Source organism: Echiichthys vipera (assembly GCF_963691815.1).
Source record: "Echiichthys vipera genome assembly, chromosome: 19".
In the NCBI taxonomy this organism is placed as follows: Eukaryota; Metazoa; Chordata; class Actinopteri; order Perciformes; family Trachinidae; genus Echiichthys; species Echiichthys vipera.
In genome coordinates this window covers 22,014,123-22,034,603 of record NC_139844.1, presented here as the reverse complement: position 1 = coordinate 22,034,603, position 20,481 = coordinate 22,014,123, and the positions used below count along the sequence as shown (strand labels likewise).

Here is a 20,481-nt window from a genome sequence, read left to right as displayed (position 1 = left end):
ATACATTTTCTACATGTAGGGACTGTAGATTTAGGGGGTGATTAATGAACAGAAACATGTCATGATGCGGTTTCATCACTTCATTGTTTTTATCCTATTAAGACATTTGTGTGAAGTGTTGTCATAACTGCCGTAGGAGTTCTTGAGTTATGACCAAACATGTGCGTTGAGGTGTGTGACTTTGACCTTTCAACTCCAAAATGTAGTCAGTTCATCCTTGAACCCGAGCAGATGTGTATGTGTCAAATCTGAAGGGGTTCCTGAGATATTGCGTTCACAAGAATGGACACAAGGACGGACGACCCGGAAACAGAATTCCTCTGGTCTCGCCTGTGCCGGCACGGACACTTAAAAAAAACATGAAACAAATACAAAATGCTTATTTTTGAGTGACTGTGGAGTGCCATAATAAATGCATGTCATTTTTATTAAGTTTAAAGGCCACGTGTTTCACATTTTCCACTGAACTGAGAGAACAGTACAGTCAGTGTTTCAGCTAGTAAATGTATTGCGGTTAAAAAAAGAAAGACCATATTTACAGAGGTTATTTTTCATAGTTACAATATATGGCTAATAAATTTCATCTGGATTGCTTGTGACACATCAGGCTTATACGTATATTACTGAGCTACAGCAAAGACATCGGACATCATGGGTGGTTTCTACCGAAAACATAAAGTGCTAATACAGAGGATACTCACGGCCTTAATAACGGAAAACAACAACTTCAATGGGATATGTACATCCAACAGATATTACACTTACACTGTAAGGCTTAACGCACTGGGATTACATAATCTGTAGAGTTTGACTTTCATTTGCATAAGACAGATCAGTAATGCACGACTTCAACCAAAAACACATGATTTGAACCGATCTCAAGATCCCGTTTCTGACGGGAACTAATGGACGTGGGAAAACGTAACGTCTAAACTGAACGTGGGAGGTCATCTCAGTCTTACATTCAGCAGGTCAATTAATGCTCTCTCCGAAATTCTTTATACCAAAAACCTCCATCGAATGAAAAAAGGTCCACTGAGTTTGGTACCAACGTGTCCAGCACAGAGCAGCATCCAGCTCTGAGACTAACTGAGGTCGAATGATTCTGTGCGTCGGCGTTTACAGCTACGGGAAGATATGCGGACTATTCGGACTCCAGCTCTGGTTCCAGTTCCTTCTCTACGTCTATCCAGGAGCGCTTCTTGGCGCTGGGGAAGTCCTTTCCTAGAGCGCCTCGGGTCAATGGCCGAGATGCTCGGACATCCCCGTGCAAGGTGTACGATCCAGGGCTTTTCCTGGGTATAGTGACAGGGCTGTCCTCGTTGGATTTCAATGGACTACTTCCTGCTCCCAAGGCTGGAGGACTCCAAAGCTGGGCAGACTTGCTCCTCGGAGGCCTTCCTCTGCCTCGTTTGACCGGCACAGGGTTATCGTTAACCATGCCCGGGGAGTCTTCTGCTTGTGTCTTGGTGCTCTCCAAGGTCCATGTTTTTATTTGTTTCTCTCCATCCGGAATATAGGCTTCACTTTCACAGGTGTTTTCTACCACAGTAAGTTTTTCATTTTCACTCCCAGGGGCACTGACGGGGTTAACCCGAGGCCTGCCCCTGCCGCGGCGGGCTACAGGAGGGCTGGGGTCAGGCTCATCGGGTACAGGAACCGGTTTCACGCGTGTAAAATTTAAGCAGGCCGTTTGAAGTATTTTTTCCAAACCCACTGCTGTGCCCCCCTGCTGGCTGTTCTTCACAGCCTGCAGAGCCACTGGAGGCTTAAAGATCGATTTGTTAAGGAGGGCGAGCTCTGCCAGGGGGGCTATTGCACCTGGACACTTTGGTTTAGTTTTATCCTCCAAAATATGGCCGCTTTCTGAATCTGAAGGGTGGTCACACTCAGAGAGGCTCTTGTCTTGTTTCTTGGAGTCCACATCAGAAGATTTCATATCAGCCGAAGAGCTGACTTCACCCTCCTTTGCTTTCTGCTTGGGTTCCATAACCACGAGTGTATAGAAGCCATGACCAACTGTGAGAAGAGAGGGAAATATACAAGTAAGAATATAATATAACCCATAAATGCAGCTAATTTGAGCAGGATGTCCTAACTTACTTGGTTTGAGAGATGAAGGAAGTATGATTCTCCCCGTCTTGGAGCGGATCAGAGGGAGAGAAACGGCCTTTGGAGGCTGAAGAGGAGGTTTGCTGGAGCTGGGTGTTGAGGAAGCAGGTGAGGCTTTGTCCTGGGCCGCAGCGACCTGAGGTTTAGCTGCGACTGAGCACTCCGCTTGGGAATTGAGCATACTGACCTTAACTGGGGGAGCATCTGGTATCTCCTGCTGGCCCTCAACCTTTGTAGGATGTTGACCGCCTTGTAGTGACGGGACAGTGAACCCGGCCTGGGCTGGAGAGAACAGTGATGGAGGTGCACCGGATTGGGATTCTAGGTTAGACTGAAGCAGGGACATAATCTTTTTTTGGAATTCAGTCGACGGTGGTTTAGCCTGAGACGGGGCCCTGCAGAAGTCAGGCTGCAACAGGGGTGTGGCCTGGACCTTGGACTGGGGAGTAGTGGCCTGCAGAAATGCTGCTCTCGACTGGAGTAGTTGGGAAAAGAAAGGCCTCCACTCCCTCTTCTGTTCTCTCTCTCTCTGCCTCTCGCAGATCTCCTGCACCTTGTGTTTAATCATCGTGCCCGGCTTCCCTGAAAAAGGGAAATTTCACATGACAAGTTTCAGTAAAGGCAGCCACATGCTGTATGTACACACGTATACTGTTCATGCACACATGAGCAACGGAAGCTGCTGTCATTCATAAGGACACCTGTGTGACACTGCTCATTATTCATGATAATCACATTGACTTGCAGTGGATTTGGTGGCAATCAATCTAACCGTGATCAGCAGTGCAACAGGCGTGCCTTTGTGCTAATTCTCCACAACAGATTTCCATTTAAATAGTACACGCGTCAGCACAAAGTGAGGCCAAGTACATAATGCGACAACATGCAGCCACATAAACTGTACATACCAGACAAAAGGGAAAGCTCCTTCAGGTAGATGGATTGCATCCGGAGCAGCCTCCTCTTCTTCTCCTCCAGACTTCTGGAGGTCTCCGACAGATTTTGGATTTCTTTTACGGCCTGCAAAGAAAACAGAAGGGAGAGAGTGAAGACCGTGACTCGGAACTGTGAATGGATCATCGTGTCAAACTTGTACACTACTGAAATGGTGTGTGTGTGTGTGTGTGTGTGTGTGTGTGTGCCATTGTTGGAATAGGTGACACAGGGGGTTTGCCACTCCTTCATACAGTGATTCTTCTTCTTTTTAAATACATTCTTATTGAAATACAGAAAACCTACAGTAGTGCACTGCTACATTTTCCACATTATGATGGCCTATCACATACAAAGTGCTCAGGACAGGACTGGTGTGTAGCGTACAGTGTATTTCACAAAGTTTATTCTTTTGTGCTGAAAAGACATAAAATCTTATACATATTCTTCTCCCCTCTTCCACGCTCTCTCTGGAGCGGTCAGTCAGGTACCGATTTTTAAAGCAAGGAAAAAAACAAGTCAAAGGGAATGGATATCCACCTTCCATATGTCGTACTGATACAGGATGTATGACTGAGAACAAATAGGCTTTTCCTCGTAGTTGTCGCGTGGTTTGTGGCCTATCATAATTACAAAGGAAATCTGAGGAAATCGTGACCGAGCAGGACGTTGAACTGACCAGAGAGAGGAGGCGGAGCCTGGGCGCCCTGGGGTCACTCTGAAGGACAGCCTGGAGTTTGTCAAAGAGTATCCGCTGTTCGCCGCGTCTTTGCCTTTCTAGCACCGTGTGGTTCGTCCGCCTTCTTTTATCCTTACACTCAATGAGCTCATCGTACATTTGATCCTGGAAAGGAGAGACAGCGGGGTTGAAAATCAATATAAGTAATACTATCCCTACTCTGCAATCAAAACCGATAGGATGATAAAACCTATTATTATTGAGATAATGATATGAAGTCAATATTGTCAAAATCATAACTTTAGAGATATCGGTCTGTTTTGCTGCATGAGAAAATGGCCGTACCTGGAGTTTCCTCGCTGATGCAAAACCATCACTGGATTCTCTGAAGGTAGAGAAGAATTAAACAAAACTTTTAAAAAAGGGACAAAAATCATTCAGTAGCAGAAAATGTTCATATAACGCAAATCCTTTCATTCACACGCACACACATCCACACATATTACCGTGACTCCATTAGTGCTCTGAGGGCGGCTTCTTTCATTTCAGCGATGGTTATTTTTTGTGCCACTTCTTCTACGGTCTCAATGTCCAACACCTCATCCTGATGAAGACAACATTCAGCAAGCAGTTTTTAAAGCTGGAACAACTACTACAATATAAACATTCATATTTTATATATTAAGGCAGAATTCAGTCAGAGAAACAAATGTGAACACTGAACACATTTCTTATTCCGCACACTTACATCTTCGTCTCCACAGTAGTCTGAGGAGTCGGAGCTCAAGTCCTCTGAAGCGATATCCAGGTTTGATTCCACCTTCCCGCTGTCGGTTTCATTTGATGGCGTCTTCTCATCACGGTTCACCTCAGAGGAGGAACCGGGCTCCACTGTTTTGCTGCTCGATGGGTCTCTAGCTCTATTTAAGGCACGCAAACCAAGCCAATTTGCATCTGAACCAGCTGCTAAGTGGCTCGAATTCAACAAAGTGTCTTTTTCCGGCTGGGCTTTATCCACTGCAGCCTGGTTTGTAGTGTTCACAGATTCCGATGAAGCTCCATCAGCTCCAGGCTTAGGGAGCTGAATGAGGGTGAAGCCCCCGGGCAGAGTAACTCCTGGCAGGTTGTGGCCTCTGGTGCCCTGGTTAGCTGGAGGGCAGATTCTGAATGAGTAGGTCCCGCTCTGTCCTAAGAAGCTGGGGGTTTTCAGCGATGGCGACACGGTGAGAGAGACGGGCGAGGATGTGGAGCTGTGCTGGCCTGAGACGAAAGGCTTGAAGGTGGCAGAAGTTTGTGAAGGCTGCGGCGTGTTGATGGATCCCTTTTTCCAAGAGTCGGGCTGGAATATGGGAACTGAATAAACAAAACAGTGAAAGGTGGTGAGACAAAGACACAGTTATCCTATTTCAACACAGCTGCTGGAGTTTTGTATCTTTAGACATTACATTTTTTTCCTTAAAGCTAAATTTGAAACATGTTTCCTTTGATTCACTTCTATTATATCAGTAATGTTTAACTAATTGATGCACCGCTGCTTTCTCAGTGTTTGTGGTTATTACAGTAACTAGTAAAAATAATGTCAGATATGGTCTAAATATATGGAAAGAACACCAACACATTTGTGTGTATCCATTTATCTCCTGCCTACCCTTAGCAGAAGTCTCGCCAAGTCCCATTTTTATTATCCCTTGGAAACTGGATTTGTGCATATATTTATTTAGGTGGTACTAGTTTAATTTCCTTGGACCATTTCAATATTCTGCAGTCGCCGCATGTGTGTCTGTTGTTGGAGGGTTCTCGAGATGATTACTTTTCCCTCTTTTGTGACGCAGTCATCTTAAAACTAAGTGCTTGTGCTGAGGTCGAGGAACAGAGAGAGAGAGACGGTTCTACCTGGTGGTTGTGCCGGTGCCTTCAGATCAGTGGATTTCCTTGCAGTTATAATTGGAGGGACTACTGTGCCGGCAGCCTTTATGTGCACAGGACCGGGATTGTTGATTTTGTTCGCGGGGTCGGAGTGCTGAGAGTTCTTAAGAGAAACGTTGGCGGGAGGACGCAGTCGGCCTGTGACAAATGCTGCAAGGCGGTTGGCTGGATGTAGAGATCCCATGTTCCCCAGCAACAGTCTGGCCTGGTTGTAGGATTTTCCATTTACCTGTAAAAGGAAGACAAACATAGATATTACTCACGTATATTCTAAGTAAGTGTTTAAAGTGTTTCCAACTAAAAATTATGAATTAAATGTCTGTACACAAAGTGTGGTTCATCCCAGGTAAAACCTCATTAACAGTGTTTTATATAAATGGCATGTCCTTGAGCCTGACCTGTATAAGTCCACATGCTTGGCAGCCAACAGGTTTGGTCCTGGCTCTCAGTCTGCCTGCAGGTAACACTCCACTGAGAAAAGGTGTGACACCAAACCGCATTTCTGACTCTTCCTCGTCCTCTTCTGCATCAACGTCCCCATCAAAGCTTTTGTCCGCATGCTTTTCCTCATCGCTGTCATCATACGCGTCTTCATCGTTATCACTGGCTTTAGATGGTTTACTGATGTGCAGCTAGCAAAGAGTGGAGGAGAGGAGATTTTCTTTTTTAATTCAAGTCATGAAATGAGGACAAATGCTACATTATTCAGAGGCTGGGCTGTTTTGTATCAGCTGATCATCATAACTGGTCATTCAAATAACTACTAGGGCAAGGCAGGAAAAAGTACAGTTTTAGTAAATTAAAAATAATAATATTGTAATTACCTTTTTTTTCGGCACTATAAGTTGCAACTAAAAACCATCAAATTTCTCAAAAGCCGACAGTGCGCCTTATAATCCGGTGCGCTTTATATATGGACCAATATTGAGCCACAACAGGTCTCGCAACTACGGTAAGCAGCCGCCGACTCTATTTTCCCCCGTAGAAGAAGTAACGTGCGGTGCATGTTGAGATATACGACTGCGCGAAGCGTGCCGTTTCATTTCCATGTCTGTGTTTGTGTAAAGAGCCCAAAATGGCTCCTGTTAAGAGACACGCTTACGACGCAGAGTTTACACTCAAGGCCATTAGTCACGCAGTAGAACACGGGAATAGAGCAGCAGGCAGAGAGTTGAACATGAACCAATCAATGGTGCGGAAGCAACAAGACGACCTGCGCCAAGTAAAGAAGACTAAACAGAGTTTAGAGGGAACAGAGCAAGATGGCTACAGTTGGAGGACAAACTCCAACAGTGGGGTGTTGAAGAGAGAGCAGCAAGTAGAAGAGTCCGTACAGTCACTATTCGACTGAAGGCAACAGCGCTAGCACGCCAACTTAACATCAATGAATTTAGAGGCGGTCCTCAACGTAACCCCAGCCTCGACGTCTATTCTATGCGCCTTATATATGAAAAAAGGTTCAAAATAAGACATTTATTGAAGGTGCGCCTTATAGTGCGGAAAATACGGTATTTAAGAGGCAAAGACAGCATTTAGTTTGTATACAGTAGATTCTGGACTTGAATCACTTTTTACATTTCTCCTGAGAGACTCACCCTGTAGGTGACGATGGAGCCGCTGGGCTTCCGCATGAAGATCTTGGCGATGGGTCGGACACAGTAGGGTCCTACCCAGAAGAGCCGGGACAGCCGGTTCTGATTCATGCGCCCACACAAAGCTTCCAGGACCATTTTGCTGTCCTTGTCCCACTGACACGCTGACTGGATCTCGATTTGCTTTCTTGCTTTTGTTTCATCTGAGTGAACGGTCCTCTGGGGAGCCTTTTCTGCTGGGGGACATGCTGCATTATGGTTGTGTGTAGTAACAGATAGCAGAATATCTTTAGTATCACACAGTCGGGCACGCCATCCAGTCAAGAATTGGAAAATAAAAGAAGATTTGCAGATTTATGGATTTCAGTGGCAGGCGAAACATTTACAGCACAAACCGAATTATTTACTTTGTGCGCCTTCGTTGGTTCCTCACCTGCTTTTTCAACACTCAGTGTAGTTTTATGGTAGTTTTTCAGCAGGTTTTCGGTTGTCGTTGTTGTTTTCTGTGGTTTCGCTGCGGGTATCGGCGTGGAAGTATCAAGGACCTTGGGCTCAAGGGTGACTTCAGGGGGCGGCTTGCTGTTGAACTCTCTTACACGAGCACACGTCATCAAGCTCTCAAAGTATTTATACACCGGATCCTTGTCCTCTTCTCGGATCTGCAATCATGATTTTTATTTCAGTTTAAAATGTAAAAAAACGGGACACAAGGAATTAGAGCTGCAACAACTACTATTACCTATTCAACTTATCAGCAACCACTTTTATAATCCGATAACAGTGAGCAATAATAGATTAACTGAGAATCAATAATGAGGATATCCAGTATATTTATATAGTTTGGGTTTAATGTTCAACCCTTGTTATTATAGTGGGCTTCTGTTAGATTGCTTGTGTGTCAGTTAGGTTGACCTGAACACTCCCTGGAGCCCGCCAAGGCCACCATTCACAATTCCCTTGGCGCCTTCAATCTGACTCTGCAGGCTGCAGACGTAAATGATAACACTCACGTCACTTCCTTAAGGTCATGTTTTTGCATTATGGCCAATGAGATGATAGCACCCCCCCCCCCCCCCCCCCTTTCTATAAGAATCTGATCTTTGCTGTTTGAGCCTCAGAACTAATGTGGATTCACGCACTACTTTGTGTTGACGACTCTTCTGTTCTCCTTGGTCAAGTAATTAAACTTCTTTAGCATCAGACATTTCATATATATATATATATATATATATATATATATAAAAAAAATCTACAGTTTCAGCACAGAACCTCTATTAAATCCAATAAGAGAGAGATTTTACTTTACCGTTTGCTTTGGACGAGGTATACTGCTGCGTTTGACGATCTTTAAAGGGAACAAACACACTGCAGCACTTTCAGGGGCATAGAGCGGCTCTCGATCCACATCGAGAATGTTTTGGTTCCACAGTTTCTTAGAATGGGAGCCCGGACGAGGTTGGACCACATGTTCCATGTTAGTCACAGCTGGGGAGGGATGAAAGCATCTCATTAACACTGAAGGTTGAGACCAATCTGAGCAGTAAAAAAGGGCTATAAGAACTATATCATCTATGTATATAATATATAATAATAATAATAACATACATATAAGAGAGGTTTGTAATTCAAATGTAAAACATTAACCAAACGCTCAATTTCTGGAAAATCGTGTTATGAATGAAGGAATTACATTGATACAAATGCTTCAAAATGGTAAATCTATCAAAGATAATCTATCAAAGATAATCTGAAACCATGATTTTAGAGGTACAGATAAAACAGAACAAATAAGAACCTAACATACAAATGATATCAAAAGTTGATCTTACAGTAAACAGGTTGGATCACTTGTTCAGGCTCCCCCGCACTCAACTGCTTGGTGATTTTGCGTTTGAAGCAGGCACAGCCAAACATGCACTCGGGCCGCCGGCAGTGGAGCGGCCCTCTGTTCAGATGCTGGAGACTGGAGCACACGCAGCCCAGTGTGCAGAACTCCTGACCACATTCAGGTGCCACCGTTTTATATTTTGGACGCTGGGTTTTCAGCACCTCACTGGGCAGCATCTGGTTAGAAGAAAGGGAGAGTCATCGGAACAATTCCACGTGTGTTCCTTTCCTCTAGATTAGCCAATCGCTGTTCAGTGACATAGACCAGTGTGTGGTACAGCGCCACAGAATCAACATCAAGCGCCACAAATTGATTCTCGGTTTGTTTGATATTTCAATGCGATTTTTAAATATATGAATAATGTTCCATTCAATCATTTCCAAATAACACACACATTAAACAGCGTGTGTTCACATAAGAGAGAGCTGCTTGACCCCGGTGTCACACTGCTCCTGTTACCCACAATGAGCTGTTAGGGATACATGATGCTCTGTTTGATGTCTGAGAACAATATACCACACGCACACACGCACGCACGCACGCACACACACACACACACACAATTAAAATGTGTGAAGATTCAAATTGGTTGAGATGAAAAATGAATCTACTGGCAGTGGTGCGGAGGAAGTTATTATGTAGTTAATCTCAGGAATGCCTCAGTACGCTGCGGAGGCTAGTCTGTGTGTGTGCCGGTGAAGAGAGACGGATGATGAACTCAGAGCAGACAGCTGTAGCTGCTGATGGTCAGAGCAGAGAAGAAATTAGCAGTTAAGTTGTTACGCTTTGGTAAGTGTTTCATATTTCCTGATGCTGGTTTGTTTCTGTACACAGCGCCTCTGCTAACACAATGGTATTAAATCATGTGTACGGGGAATATGAATAACCTGAGTTCTCTGTGGTCACGTAAACACCACATCCTGAATATGATCATAAGCCTCATAATGTGGATATGCATGTCCATATAAATGCACTCATTTGTGCATGTGCAGAGATCTCAGCTCCTGAAAATATGCTGATGTTCCTTTAAAAAAACATGTCAATGTCAAACTATGGACACAGGCGCAGCCTTAGTCTCTTTGTTTTTTAATTCAATTATTGTTATTTAAACAAATATATTTATATGTTCAGTTTAACTTTTAGAAAGAAAATGTTATGTGCATTGTTTTGCAGTTAATACCTCAGAAATAATCATTCTTTCATTTAATAAAAGAAAAGAGAATAGCCTATATATTTGGTAGATTTCAGCTGTTTTGGTTAAAACACCGTATTGGGAACTCGTATTCACTAGTATCGTGAGTTGAATCCAATCACGAGTCAGTGTATCCTTACATCCTTACTGATCAGTCTCATGAAATTGTGTCAAGTAAAAGCGTTTTTGGTCCAGCTACAGTATCGTTTCTCCCTCTATTTCACCTGTCAGTCACCTGGCCTGGTTAAAGATTGTCCAATTAAATACGATAATGAAGCAAAAGAAAAGGCAACAGTGTCTGTCTGAGCCCCCCAAATCCAGACAAGGCGCCCGGCAAAAAAGGTTTCCATACTGCCCTTCACACTTTGCTACCTGGCCCGTGGGAGACACTGTTGTTCCTCTTACTTACCAGTTTACATTGTATATTATAAAAGGCAAGAGTTACCTTCAAAGTTTAATATGAAAATCAGCATGACATCAGCACTAAAAGCTGCGTCAGTGATGTCAAATGAAAGTGTACACAAACTCAGAGCGTACATTTGTACAGTATGCTGCATACCTGTTTCGTCAGCATTACAGACAGAGCCACTGAAAGTCTGTCTGGGGTCAGCTGGGTTCTCCTCAGGCCTTGGGTCAAGGCTCCAAACTCCATCTCTAACAGTTTGAGCTGGACCTTATTGAGGCCTGGAAATCTGTGCGTCGTCCACTGGCTCGGACTGGCGCTCACCGCTGGTCTCTGGCTGAGCCCTTCAGATGCTCTGAAGAGACAGGGTGAACCCAGCACATTAGCATTGTTCATTTTATTTAAAAGTGGTTTGTATCCTTTTACTGATACTGACTTTGCAACATGCACACTGCAAGTAAACGTTCAGTTTGCTGCAATGGGGCTATTAAGTCCACATAAACTACAGATACAAGTAGCCCCAGTCATCAGTCATTAGTTGCAGCCCTAAGGGGAACTAAATAAAAAACTAAAGTACACAAAATCGGAAAAATTGGATTAAGTGTTGAGAAATGTTCCCAAAAACAGTTACAAGCAAATCCTTACCCCTGTGCTCCTCGCTGTGGGGGTGAAGATGCAGACTGCCGCCTGGACCGAGCTCCTGCTTCAACAGGGGTCGCAGGGCTGGCCACAGGAGGAGGCGGGGACACCAGGGCAGAGTAGAGGTGGGGTTTGTGGGAAAGGGGGCAGGGTCTGTTGGCCCCCACCGTGAACTGGGAAGCAGCTTTTCGAAGCTTGAGTACGCTGTCCAAGGTCTTTACGTAGCTGGAGCTTTTAACAGGCAGCTGATAGGACACAGCGCCCTCAGTGTTTGTGGAAAAGGCATCCGCGCGCTCGCTGATATACTGGGCTTCGCTTTCCAAGTACTCATCCAGCATGTTGCTGCAGAAAGCAGATAGGTTCTTTTGTGATCCTTTAGGAGAGGAAGAGTAAAGAGACTCTGATTTATCAAGGGGGAATAATGAATCACACACAAGAACAGTGGGTTGGTTTCAGTACAGTTCATATTTTGGTAATTACAGTGACTTTACGAGTCTCATTTCATGATAAATGGACACCTCAGCTATAAGAAGATGAGGGAACCGTACCATCACAGTGAGGAGTCGTTTCTTTGCTTCTTATGAACTTGTTTCTCCATCCCTTTATTTTTGTCATGTCACTTGTCTTTCCTGTCCGGGAGATGAAGGATAATCCCTCATCTGGGAGAGAAACACACCGCATTAGCCTTCAGTTAAAGGGGAAACGTTGCAGACTTTCAACCAGCTTTGTGTCACTGCAGTGTGGACAGTGTATGCAGATTAACGGGGTTTGGTTTCCCTCACCCAAACATAAGTGTTTCTCTTAGAATATATCCGCTCACTTTTCCCCAGATGACAATAAATCCTGCAGGTAATTGACATGTTATGGCTCTTTGCTCGTTTTCTTATTGTGACAAAATTGTTAAAATTACAAATGTATCTATGATTGAGAAATCAGATACAAAGCCTAAGTGCAATAACTACGAAATCACCAATGACATGAGTTCTGCACAGCTTTGGGTCAAAGTATGGAGGTTTGGATTGATTTGGATAAAAATGATACCATGGCAAACAAGTAAACCATAATCAATCATAGATGTAAAAACTATTCATTTGTTGGGACAGACAACAAACTTTAAAGCCATTTTTTATAGTTTCAAATGATTTCGTAGTTACTTCACTTTGGCTTTGTAGGGCAGTATAGTTCATAGCTATCATCAATAGATTACATTTTTGTGTCCAAACAGTTATTTAAATGTGCCACTACAAGAATGTGACTTCAATGAACATGCACAAACTGTAAATGACAAGTCCAACTTACCACCAGGGGACGGAGCCATGGCATTGTCTTTTTCTGGTAGATTTGGGAGAGGTAGCGGCAGACGAACCCCCAGATACTGCAGATCGATGGACTTTGTTGGGTCTAAGGAGCACAACTTCAAGCCCACTAGAAAACGGACAAAAAAGGGAGTCAAAGAGAGAAAACAATATCTACACTTTATTACTCTGTATAAACAACTCAACCACTGGGATGTTTATGTGTGTGTTTGTAGGAACTTACCCTCCTGCAGCACAGGATGGATGACCTGTCTGTGTTTGAGAACCCTGAGGTCATGCAGCAGGATCGCCTCCAAGCGGGCTATCTTCTCCTCATCAGTCTCTGGAATCACATCAACTGAAACACAACGGAGATGTGTTTAAAGGAAATTTGATTATTTAAAGGAGTTGACAAGAGGTTAATGCAGGATATTCATAACATTTGGGCAGCACTGTTACAGACGTTAGCCAAATAAAAGAGGTTTATACATTGCTTACCTTTTAACTCAAACTGTATCGGCGTCGTTAGGGAAACCGGAGATGCTGGCGTGCAAGTGGCGGGCTTATCCCCGACGTGAACCTCAAGGGCTTCCTGTTAGACAAACGAAAATTAAAGCTGAAGCACTTCAATGAACCTATACTAATGTGCCCCCAAAATCATTCTGGTTTGGAACAACAAATCCCGTCTAAGGAATGCAGAGACCCGACACCTCGACTAAATGGACATAATTCCTTCTGAGGAGTGCAGATATGTGATTAGCATTCTTTGCACTAAGTAATTGTGTTTTACCTTTGAGGTAAATGACACAAACATCAGGCCTTCTACATCATCCAGCTCTGGTTGCATAGCGACAGTCAATGATGAGCTGTGGACTAGCGTGGGGGAGGTAGCCGCAGCTTTCCACTCTCTTCCCCGCGAATTTGCCCAGCGCTTGTTAATCCTCTTCCTCCTCTTGCGGTACCCGGGTGATGATCCCGGCGTAGAAGTCAAGGAAGTGGGAGTCACGGGCATCGATTTCTCTATTTCTGTGATAGTTATGGTGACGTCATCAGTTTCTTCCTTGGGTTCCACGAGTGGACGTTTTTGGACGAGCACGAGTTCACCGAGGGCGTGCTTGCCTCTTATGCAGGGGACATAGGGTTCATCTTTATTGGAGGATGTAGACATTATGGGCTTCAGGACCAGTCTGGTCTCTTGCTCATTTGGGAGAGAGGCAGAGACAATGGGCTTCTTCGTGCTGTAAGACAGTAAAAAGGAGTACTGTTTATCAATACTAAACGAAAAAGGAAAAACCTCATTTTAAAAATGCATTAACTTGTAATGGCACAGCATGAGGAAATGGTAACAGAAGACCACCTATTGCCCAGCTTATGTCTATGTATGTGTTATTAACGTGTTTACATTCTAGTATCCTCCACATCTTACACCTGGTAATGGAGTCATTGGACTATAACTGAACATGGTAACAAAACAGCTCACAGTATTGCAATCCAATACAATAGCACTGAGATAACTACTGAAACTCATATTATAACATTCAGTCCTCAATTTGAGAATGCAAAACAAGTGAATAAACAGTTACTTTTGAGGGCCTTGTTTTTATAGCATTGTTGAGTAACGTCCTGTTTCAGTTTCCCCTGTTCAGTTATGTTGAAGGCCTTTGTGGGACCACTGCACCGGCCTTAATGTGTCAAATGTAAGATGTTCCTCTTATGCTATCTATTAATGGTGTCCCCGACTAAAAATTTCTGTAGGCGAATCGGATGAAATTTTTTTTGCTGATGATTAAACACTAGCAGTCTGTTGTATTTCTGACTCCCTGATAGATTTAAAGCCCAGCCAAGATGCACTCTGACAGTGCCGGATCCTGGATAGTACAACTTAGTCTAAGAGGTTATTCCCACACTAAGGAGACAGATTAAAAGCACATGAATTATTTTCACACTTTTAGCAACAGTATTTATTAATGGGCTTATATTTATACCCAAATAGGCTATTTATCATGCTTTATTGGGAGAAACCAAGCATCTCTATGTAAAATCAGACATTCAGCACCCCAGAGCCAGAATGGAATAATCCATTTTTCATAAACACATTTTACGCATTTTGCGACGAGTCGACTATGAGATTGACAGTCGAACCAGGCTCCTCTGGGCGAATAGTCGACTATTCGGGCTCACCCCTACTATCTATCCACCGTAAATATGGCCCTCCCTTAACTGACCTGCCAGGAGTTATCCTTTAGAGTCATGCCACATTTTTTCTGATGAACGATTGGGTTTAGGTTACTTTGGTGACTTTGTCAGGCCGTAGTGGATGTATGTTTTCTTGCATCAGTTATTACCAGTTAAAATAAGATGACAGCAGTCAGTCTGCCAAGATTTTCTAAACCCTAACATTTAAATATAAATATCTGAGACGAAAATGGTGAATGTATTATTTGTAGTTGAATGACAAAACTGATTTTTCAAATGATTTCAAGAGTAACACATATATATGTAGATACATTCCCTGTCCACCATAACAATCTAATGCAATTCAGTACAACAGCAATGCCACATATTCTACCTTTACTCGGCTTACAACAGCCAATTTTTATTAAAACTGAGGTGTTAATTCAACTATATGTTTATTACTGGGGCCGTACTTGGTGTTGTTGTGGTATTGGACTGGATGTGTTTCTACTATTCTTCCATAACTTAAATTGCTGGATGAATTATTTCTAACGAGCAAGATAAACCCTCCTGCAATATAAAGAAATCTTTAATGTACTACCACATGGGAGGGTCACCTCGGTGCTTGAAAGGACCAGTCATTTCTAAGCCTTCAGAAGCCTCTTATGGGCCGTCTCCCTGTAGAGTGTTAATCTTTTGTCTTTCTCTCTTGACTTGGAAACCCTCAGGATGGGTTCTGGTGCTGGACGAACTCACTCGGACTAAGACGAGGTCAAACGTGACACGGCCAAAGGTGGAGGGGGCTGAACTACAGGACCTTCGCGGGAAAGAAACGGGGTGTTTTTTTGTTCTTGTCTAGACCGATTTTTTATGCCTTTTTGTTGTTGTTGTTTCTCTTCCTGTGTAAGAACTGTGTCGTTTATGGCGTGCTATATGTCATTGTACTTGTTTCATATCAATTTAAAAATGTATCAACATGTTTGGAAAAAAACAGCGGCTACAAACAACGACCACAATAATAAACACCTACTTACATGACCTCCCTGATGGATGAGGATTCATCAAATAAGAATCAGAATCAGACATACTTCAATAATCCCAGGGGGAAATTGTTAAGCCGGGCATTAATATCTTAAAGGTAGAGGTATTGGATTGCTGCTTTAGATTGTACAGGTGTATCTAATATCCACGTGTTGAATACAGACCAAATGTAGTAAAAACTATATCCAACTTACCTCAGAGCCACAACCTGCTCCTTTTTTCCAGTGAGTTCAGCAGATTTTAAAATAGGAGGCTGAGTGTCTGTCTTGACCACAAGATGAGCCTCTGTAGTGACCCGCAGTAGGCGCGAGTTGTTGCCGTCCTCCCTGAAGCCTTTTGCAAACGGATTGTGATTAATTTTCAGCTGGGTGATCCGAAAGTTCTGATAAGTCGTCACAGCCATGAACTCAGTTTGTGGAAAAGTAAAGGTCATGCTCTCTGGTCCCACGACTACAGGCTGGTCGGGTGTGAATACGTCTCCATCTGGGACAGGAATCACATGGAGTCTGGGAATGTAGCGATGCATGGAGTGTAGGATTATATGGCCGACCTGGTCTTGGGAGGAATTGGTCAGTTTGAGTTTGTAGAAGGACACCAAGCTACCCATCCAGTCCGAGCCTCGACAGGGAGAGTTATGGTGGGAGAATGCCCGGATCAGACCCTGGTTTTGGTTTTCTGCGGATCCACTGGTCTCCCATTTGGTTGTGCCCCAGCGGTACCTATACTGGTCCGTTGGAACTATGGAAAGGACCAGACTGTACTGCCGCTCAGGATCTAGTCCAGACAGGCGATATCGACAATATGGGAACATGCGGCGCCCCGGTTTCGTGAGAATCATTTCGGTTCCACAGCTGTTGAACTGCTTCCATACACTGTTATTCTCCAGAGTGACACTGACGCCCTTGAAGGTCAGCACGTTGGGAAAGTCCGTATCCCGGTCTGAACTGCCAAAAGTCGTAGCTGGCATCGCAGAAAATGATTGCGGGGTTTCTGCTTTGTTATCAAGGCTCATCTTTGTGCACGTTAGGGAGTCTGATGCTGACGCGATATGTGAGGTAGCTGGGCGTGTTTCACCAGTCCCTTCAAAGGCGGTAGGCGATGTTGCAGCAGGCTTGGCTGGACTAGCTTCGGCGGGTGAAGAGAGAGCCGAGGCACAATCATTACTTGCCATGGAGACGGCTTTTTTCTCAGTCATTGTCTCGCAAGGGAAATTAGGTATTGTAGTGGCTGGATCGAGACATGTTGAAGAAGGGATGGTAGTGGGAGGAAGTGAAGAGGGAATGCTGTTTGAACTCCCCTCCTCATCCCCCAGTGCATGGGGGTCTTCCATTGATGCGGGTTCAGAGTCTGTGGCAGGCATCACCAACAGCTGTGGCTGCACCACTTCATTTGACACCTAACAGAAAATGAAAGGATAATAATCACGTCAGCTTTATAGCACGGCTGTGTTCATGGGTTCAATACACACGTCAGAGCTAAGTAAACATATGTGCTAAAAACTAGAAAAAACTACAAGACAGAAAAGAGAAATTCAAAGCCAAATACAACCCATTTGCTGACAAATGTTAACAAAAGCAATCGCCGGTCATCCAAGCAGAGCAAATAGTGTCATAAAAGAAAGAAGAGCCATAAAAGATGCAAAAAGAGACAAATCTAGTAGTGTTCATTACTGAACCATTTAGTCATGAACTCAACATTATTAAAATATAAAGTATATTTGATCATTTTCACAAACACACTTCATAGTGCTAACGTGCATGCAAAGCAGCAGTGGTGCTGACAAACTGCTGTGTACAAATGACTGACAGACTAATTGTTGGTGCAACCGTGTGTTCTGGGAAATCAAATTTCAGAAATGATATCACTGAGGTCGATATATAAGCATTGTTTTCATATCATACAAAATTAAAGGAAATTCAACTGTTTGTTTCTCATGTTTTGTGAGCCACAAAAGACCCAGGCGAAATTCCAAGATATCTGATGTGAATGATTTATAAGAAAGCTAAATTGTGTCAAGTAGGAACCACCGCATCATCATCAAACCGGAGCGATGTGATCATATGCTGCGTGCTCCTGATAAATAAATTTGCTACTAATGGATAAAAAACAGCATTTATTTACAACCGTGGATCAAATCCGGTCCTTCTATGAACTACGGCTGACTTGTTTCCCCGTGTAAAGACATGCACGGCATAATTTTATGGATTATAGTTAACATAAGGATAAAGATTACTGATGCCCGGAGGGGAAATTCGTTGGGTACAGCAGCACAAAGACAGCAATAGTACGGCTGGACGACACAACAAAAATCAAACAAATATAAAAACTATACGAGGAATATGAAGACAAAAACTGCAGCAGTGGGCCAGTCTATGTTAACAGCGACTGAAACGATGAAATAATGGCACTTAGTGTTTGACTGTCTTAATATACGGATGTAGTATTAATATAATATAAATACACACCCTAATCATTTAAGTGACTTATTACTGAAATCTACCACTGTAATTAAAAATGCACCTTTCTCTCTCTTGCACATTAAAATCCACATCGTATATTGTAATATAGTGTTTTAAATCTGCGATACTGTACTTTTATTGTAGTTTATATTTTGTATTTTTGACTGTTTTGCACCGCTGCTACGATGACCTAATTTCCCCTCAGGGATAAATAAAGTTATCTATCTATCTATCTGTCTATATCTATCTAACTGATACAAAACACCAAGCCTGTTCTGTCACTTGTGGCTTCTGGAGAGGTGCCAGTTCATCTCCTGGGCACTGCAGAGGTGCTGTTGAGCAAGGCACCGAACCCCCAACTGCTCGGGGCGCTGGTCACTGGCAGCCCCCTCGCTCTAACATCTCTCCATTGGTTGCATGTATATAGGTCCTCTCTGTGCATGTGTGTGTATTTCGGGGCTGTGTGTGTGTAACATGAATAACAATAATAGAGTGAAAATTAAATTTCCCCATTCACAGGACTAATAAAGGAATTATTTTTCTTCTTCTTCTAATGTTACAACACCTATTTGTTACAAAATACATAACATGTTAAATTAAATCTGGAGTTTAAAACCACCCAGGCTGAAAATGTAGCAGGAGAAAAAAACACCAAAACAAATCCGCCCATATCATTGGCTTGCACACCTGAAAGGCATCATAATGACACTTATGAGACTACTGTAAGCACTGAAAAATACCACAGATGGGGTGAGGTGTGTTTAGTTTTTATGTTTAATAGAACCATATTAATTATTCTCGCAGTGTGAGAAAAGTGGACTTTGCAGCGCACTTCACGTGGGATCCGCTCGGTGTGACCAATGGCCTGCCTGCTGCCTCGCAGCCGAGGGCACGGCTCAAATGTTCGGCCCAGGCCTGGGAGTGTGGATACGGCACTGGAGATAGACGTTTCCATACTTCTACCTTTGCAGCCTTCATTTAAATAACCCCCGTCGACGACAGAGGCCGAGCTAATAGCGTGTCGCTCTGCCCTCTCTGGGTCAAATGTACTAAGCACACAGTCACACCAACACAGATGTTGTAGCCGGGTCTTAAAAGGTGTTAACCGGTCCAGCGAGTGCATTAAATGGGCAGCAACCGGCGTGTTTACCACACAAACTCTCAACTGTCCTCCGTGGGACTATTTTTCCTCCTTAAAATTAAAAAGCAACAGCGGTAATTTAAGTTGTTTGTCAGCCGCTCTTCCTTCCTCACACACGGCAGAGATAAGAGGCCGCTCACACACTCGCTCGCTCGCTCACTGAGTTGGAAAAGTTGCAGGTTTCATTGTAACGCCTCACCTTTCAAACGTCGGGCTGCGGCGCCTCGTGGCCTACGGGGGCGACATGTTGACAACGTCCACGGTAGAAAAACTTCAACTGTTGCACGCCGCCGTCTCCGCAGCCGTCGAAAGGGCCTCGGTGAATCCCTCGAACATAAACAAAAACTGGCAAATGGAGGCCGAGAGCCACGCCAGTGTGCTCACATCGACCGACCCGAGGCGTGCACGCTCGCAGTGAAGCCAAAGCGCATGCACTGCAAAGTCTCACCCCCCCCCTCGCTTCAATGGCGCGTGATTCCCGGGCCGCCACAGCGAAGGAAGCGGGAGTCCACCATCCCGGAGGTTTTTTTTTTTTCTCCCCTCTCTCTCTCGCTTCTTCCCACCTCCAGCTCGGTCCGTGCGCCGGTGTAAAAAAGACAACTCTCAGCAAGTTTCGGCGTAAATGTTCCCGCTGAGCTGAGCGCGCGCACTCGACACTTTATCTCCCCTTTACTTCTTCTACCTTTTTCGATCACATTTCCATTCTCACCCTCTGTGACACACACACACACACACACAGTCCTCTCAGCCCATCTCACACTCTCACACACACACACACACACACACACACATACACACACATCCGTGCTCTCGGTTTGTGACGTAACACGTTCACCATGGCGGTCGAGCTCCAGCAGCCAATGCGCGAGCTCCCTCTCCACCGGACAGTTGGTTCCTCATGGTGCCACTGGGCCGAGAATTTGACCCAAACACACTTCCGATAACAATATTAATTAAATTTTAAATAAGTTATTTTGTAGCGTGGGACTGCCGGTGCAGTTTCCTT

The 20,481-nt window shown here is 44.0% G+C and overlaps 1 protein-coding gene across 1 annotated transcript; it reads right to left on the bottom strand.

The window, feature by feature from the left end:
- Positions 1-497: 497 nt before the first annotated feature.
- mgab (MAX dimerization protein MGA b) lies at positions 498-20,058 on the bottom strand. The gene is made up of 22 exons (XM_083933645.1): positions 19,675-20,058; positions 16,070-17,271; positions 13,450-13,897; positions 13,158-13,251; positions 12,904-13,017; positions 12,664-12,789; positions 11,913-12,023; positions 11,371-11,737; positions 10,882-11,080; positions 9,072-9,306; positions 8,549-8,727; positions 7,676-7,901; positions 7,246-7,475; positions 6,049-6,282; positions 5,618-5,879; positions 4,473-5,077; positions 4,231-4,328; positions 4,070-4,109; positions 3,725-3,889; positions 3,021-3,132; positions 2,104-2,694; positions 498-2,019 (listed from the first exon to the last, which is right to left on the bottom strand). The coding sequence occupies exons 2-22, from the start codon at positions 17,233-17,235 to the stop codon at positions 1,145-1,147; spliced, it is 6,477 nt and encodes a 2,158-aa protein (XP_083789771.1). The 5' UTR covers positions 17,236-17,271; positions 19,675-20,058; the 3' UTR covers positions 498-1,144.
- Between the last annotated feature and the right edge of the window lie 423 nt (positions 20,059-20,481).

What these genes read in the sequence shown, in the direction of transcription:
- mgab (XM_083933645.1), bottom strand. Translation starts at nt 17,235, where the DNA reads ATGCCTGCCACAGACTCTGAACCCGCATCAATGGAAGACCCCCATGCA. An exon ending in GAGCAGGTTGTGGCTCTGAG is followed by an intron (nt 13,898 to 16,069) that starts GTAAGTTGGATA and finishes ACTGTCTTACAG; the next exon opens with CACGAAGAAGCCCATTGTCT. An exon ending in CCATCCTGTGCTGCAGGAGG is followed by an intron (nt 12,790 to 12,903) that starts GTAAGTTCCTAC and finishes TCCGTTTTCTAG; the next exon opens with TGGGCTTGAAGTTGTGCTCC.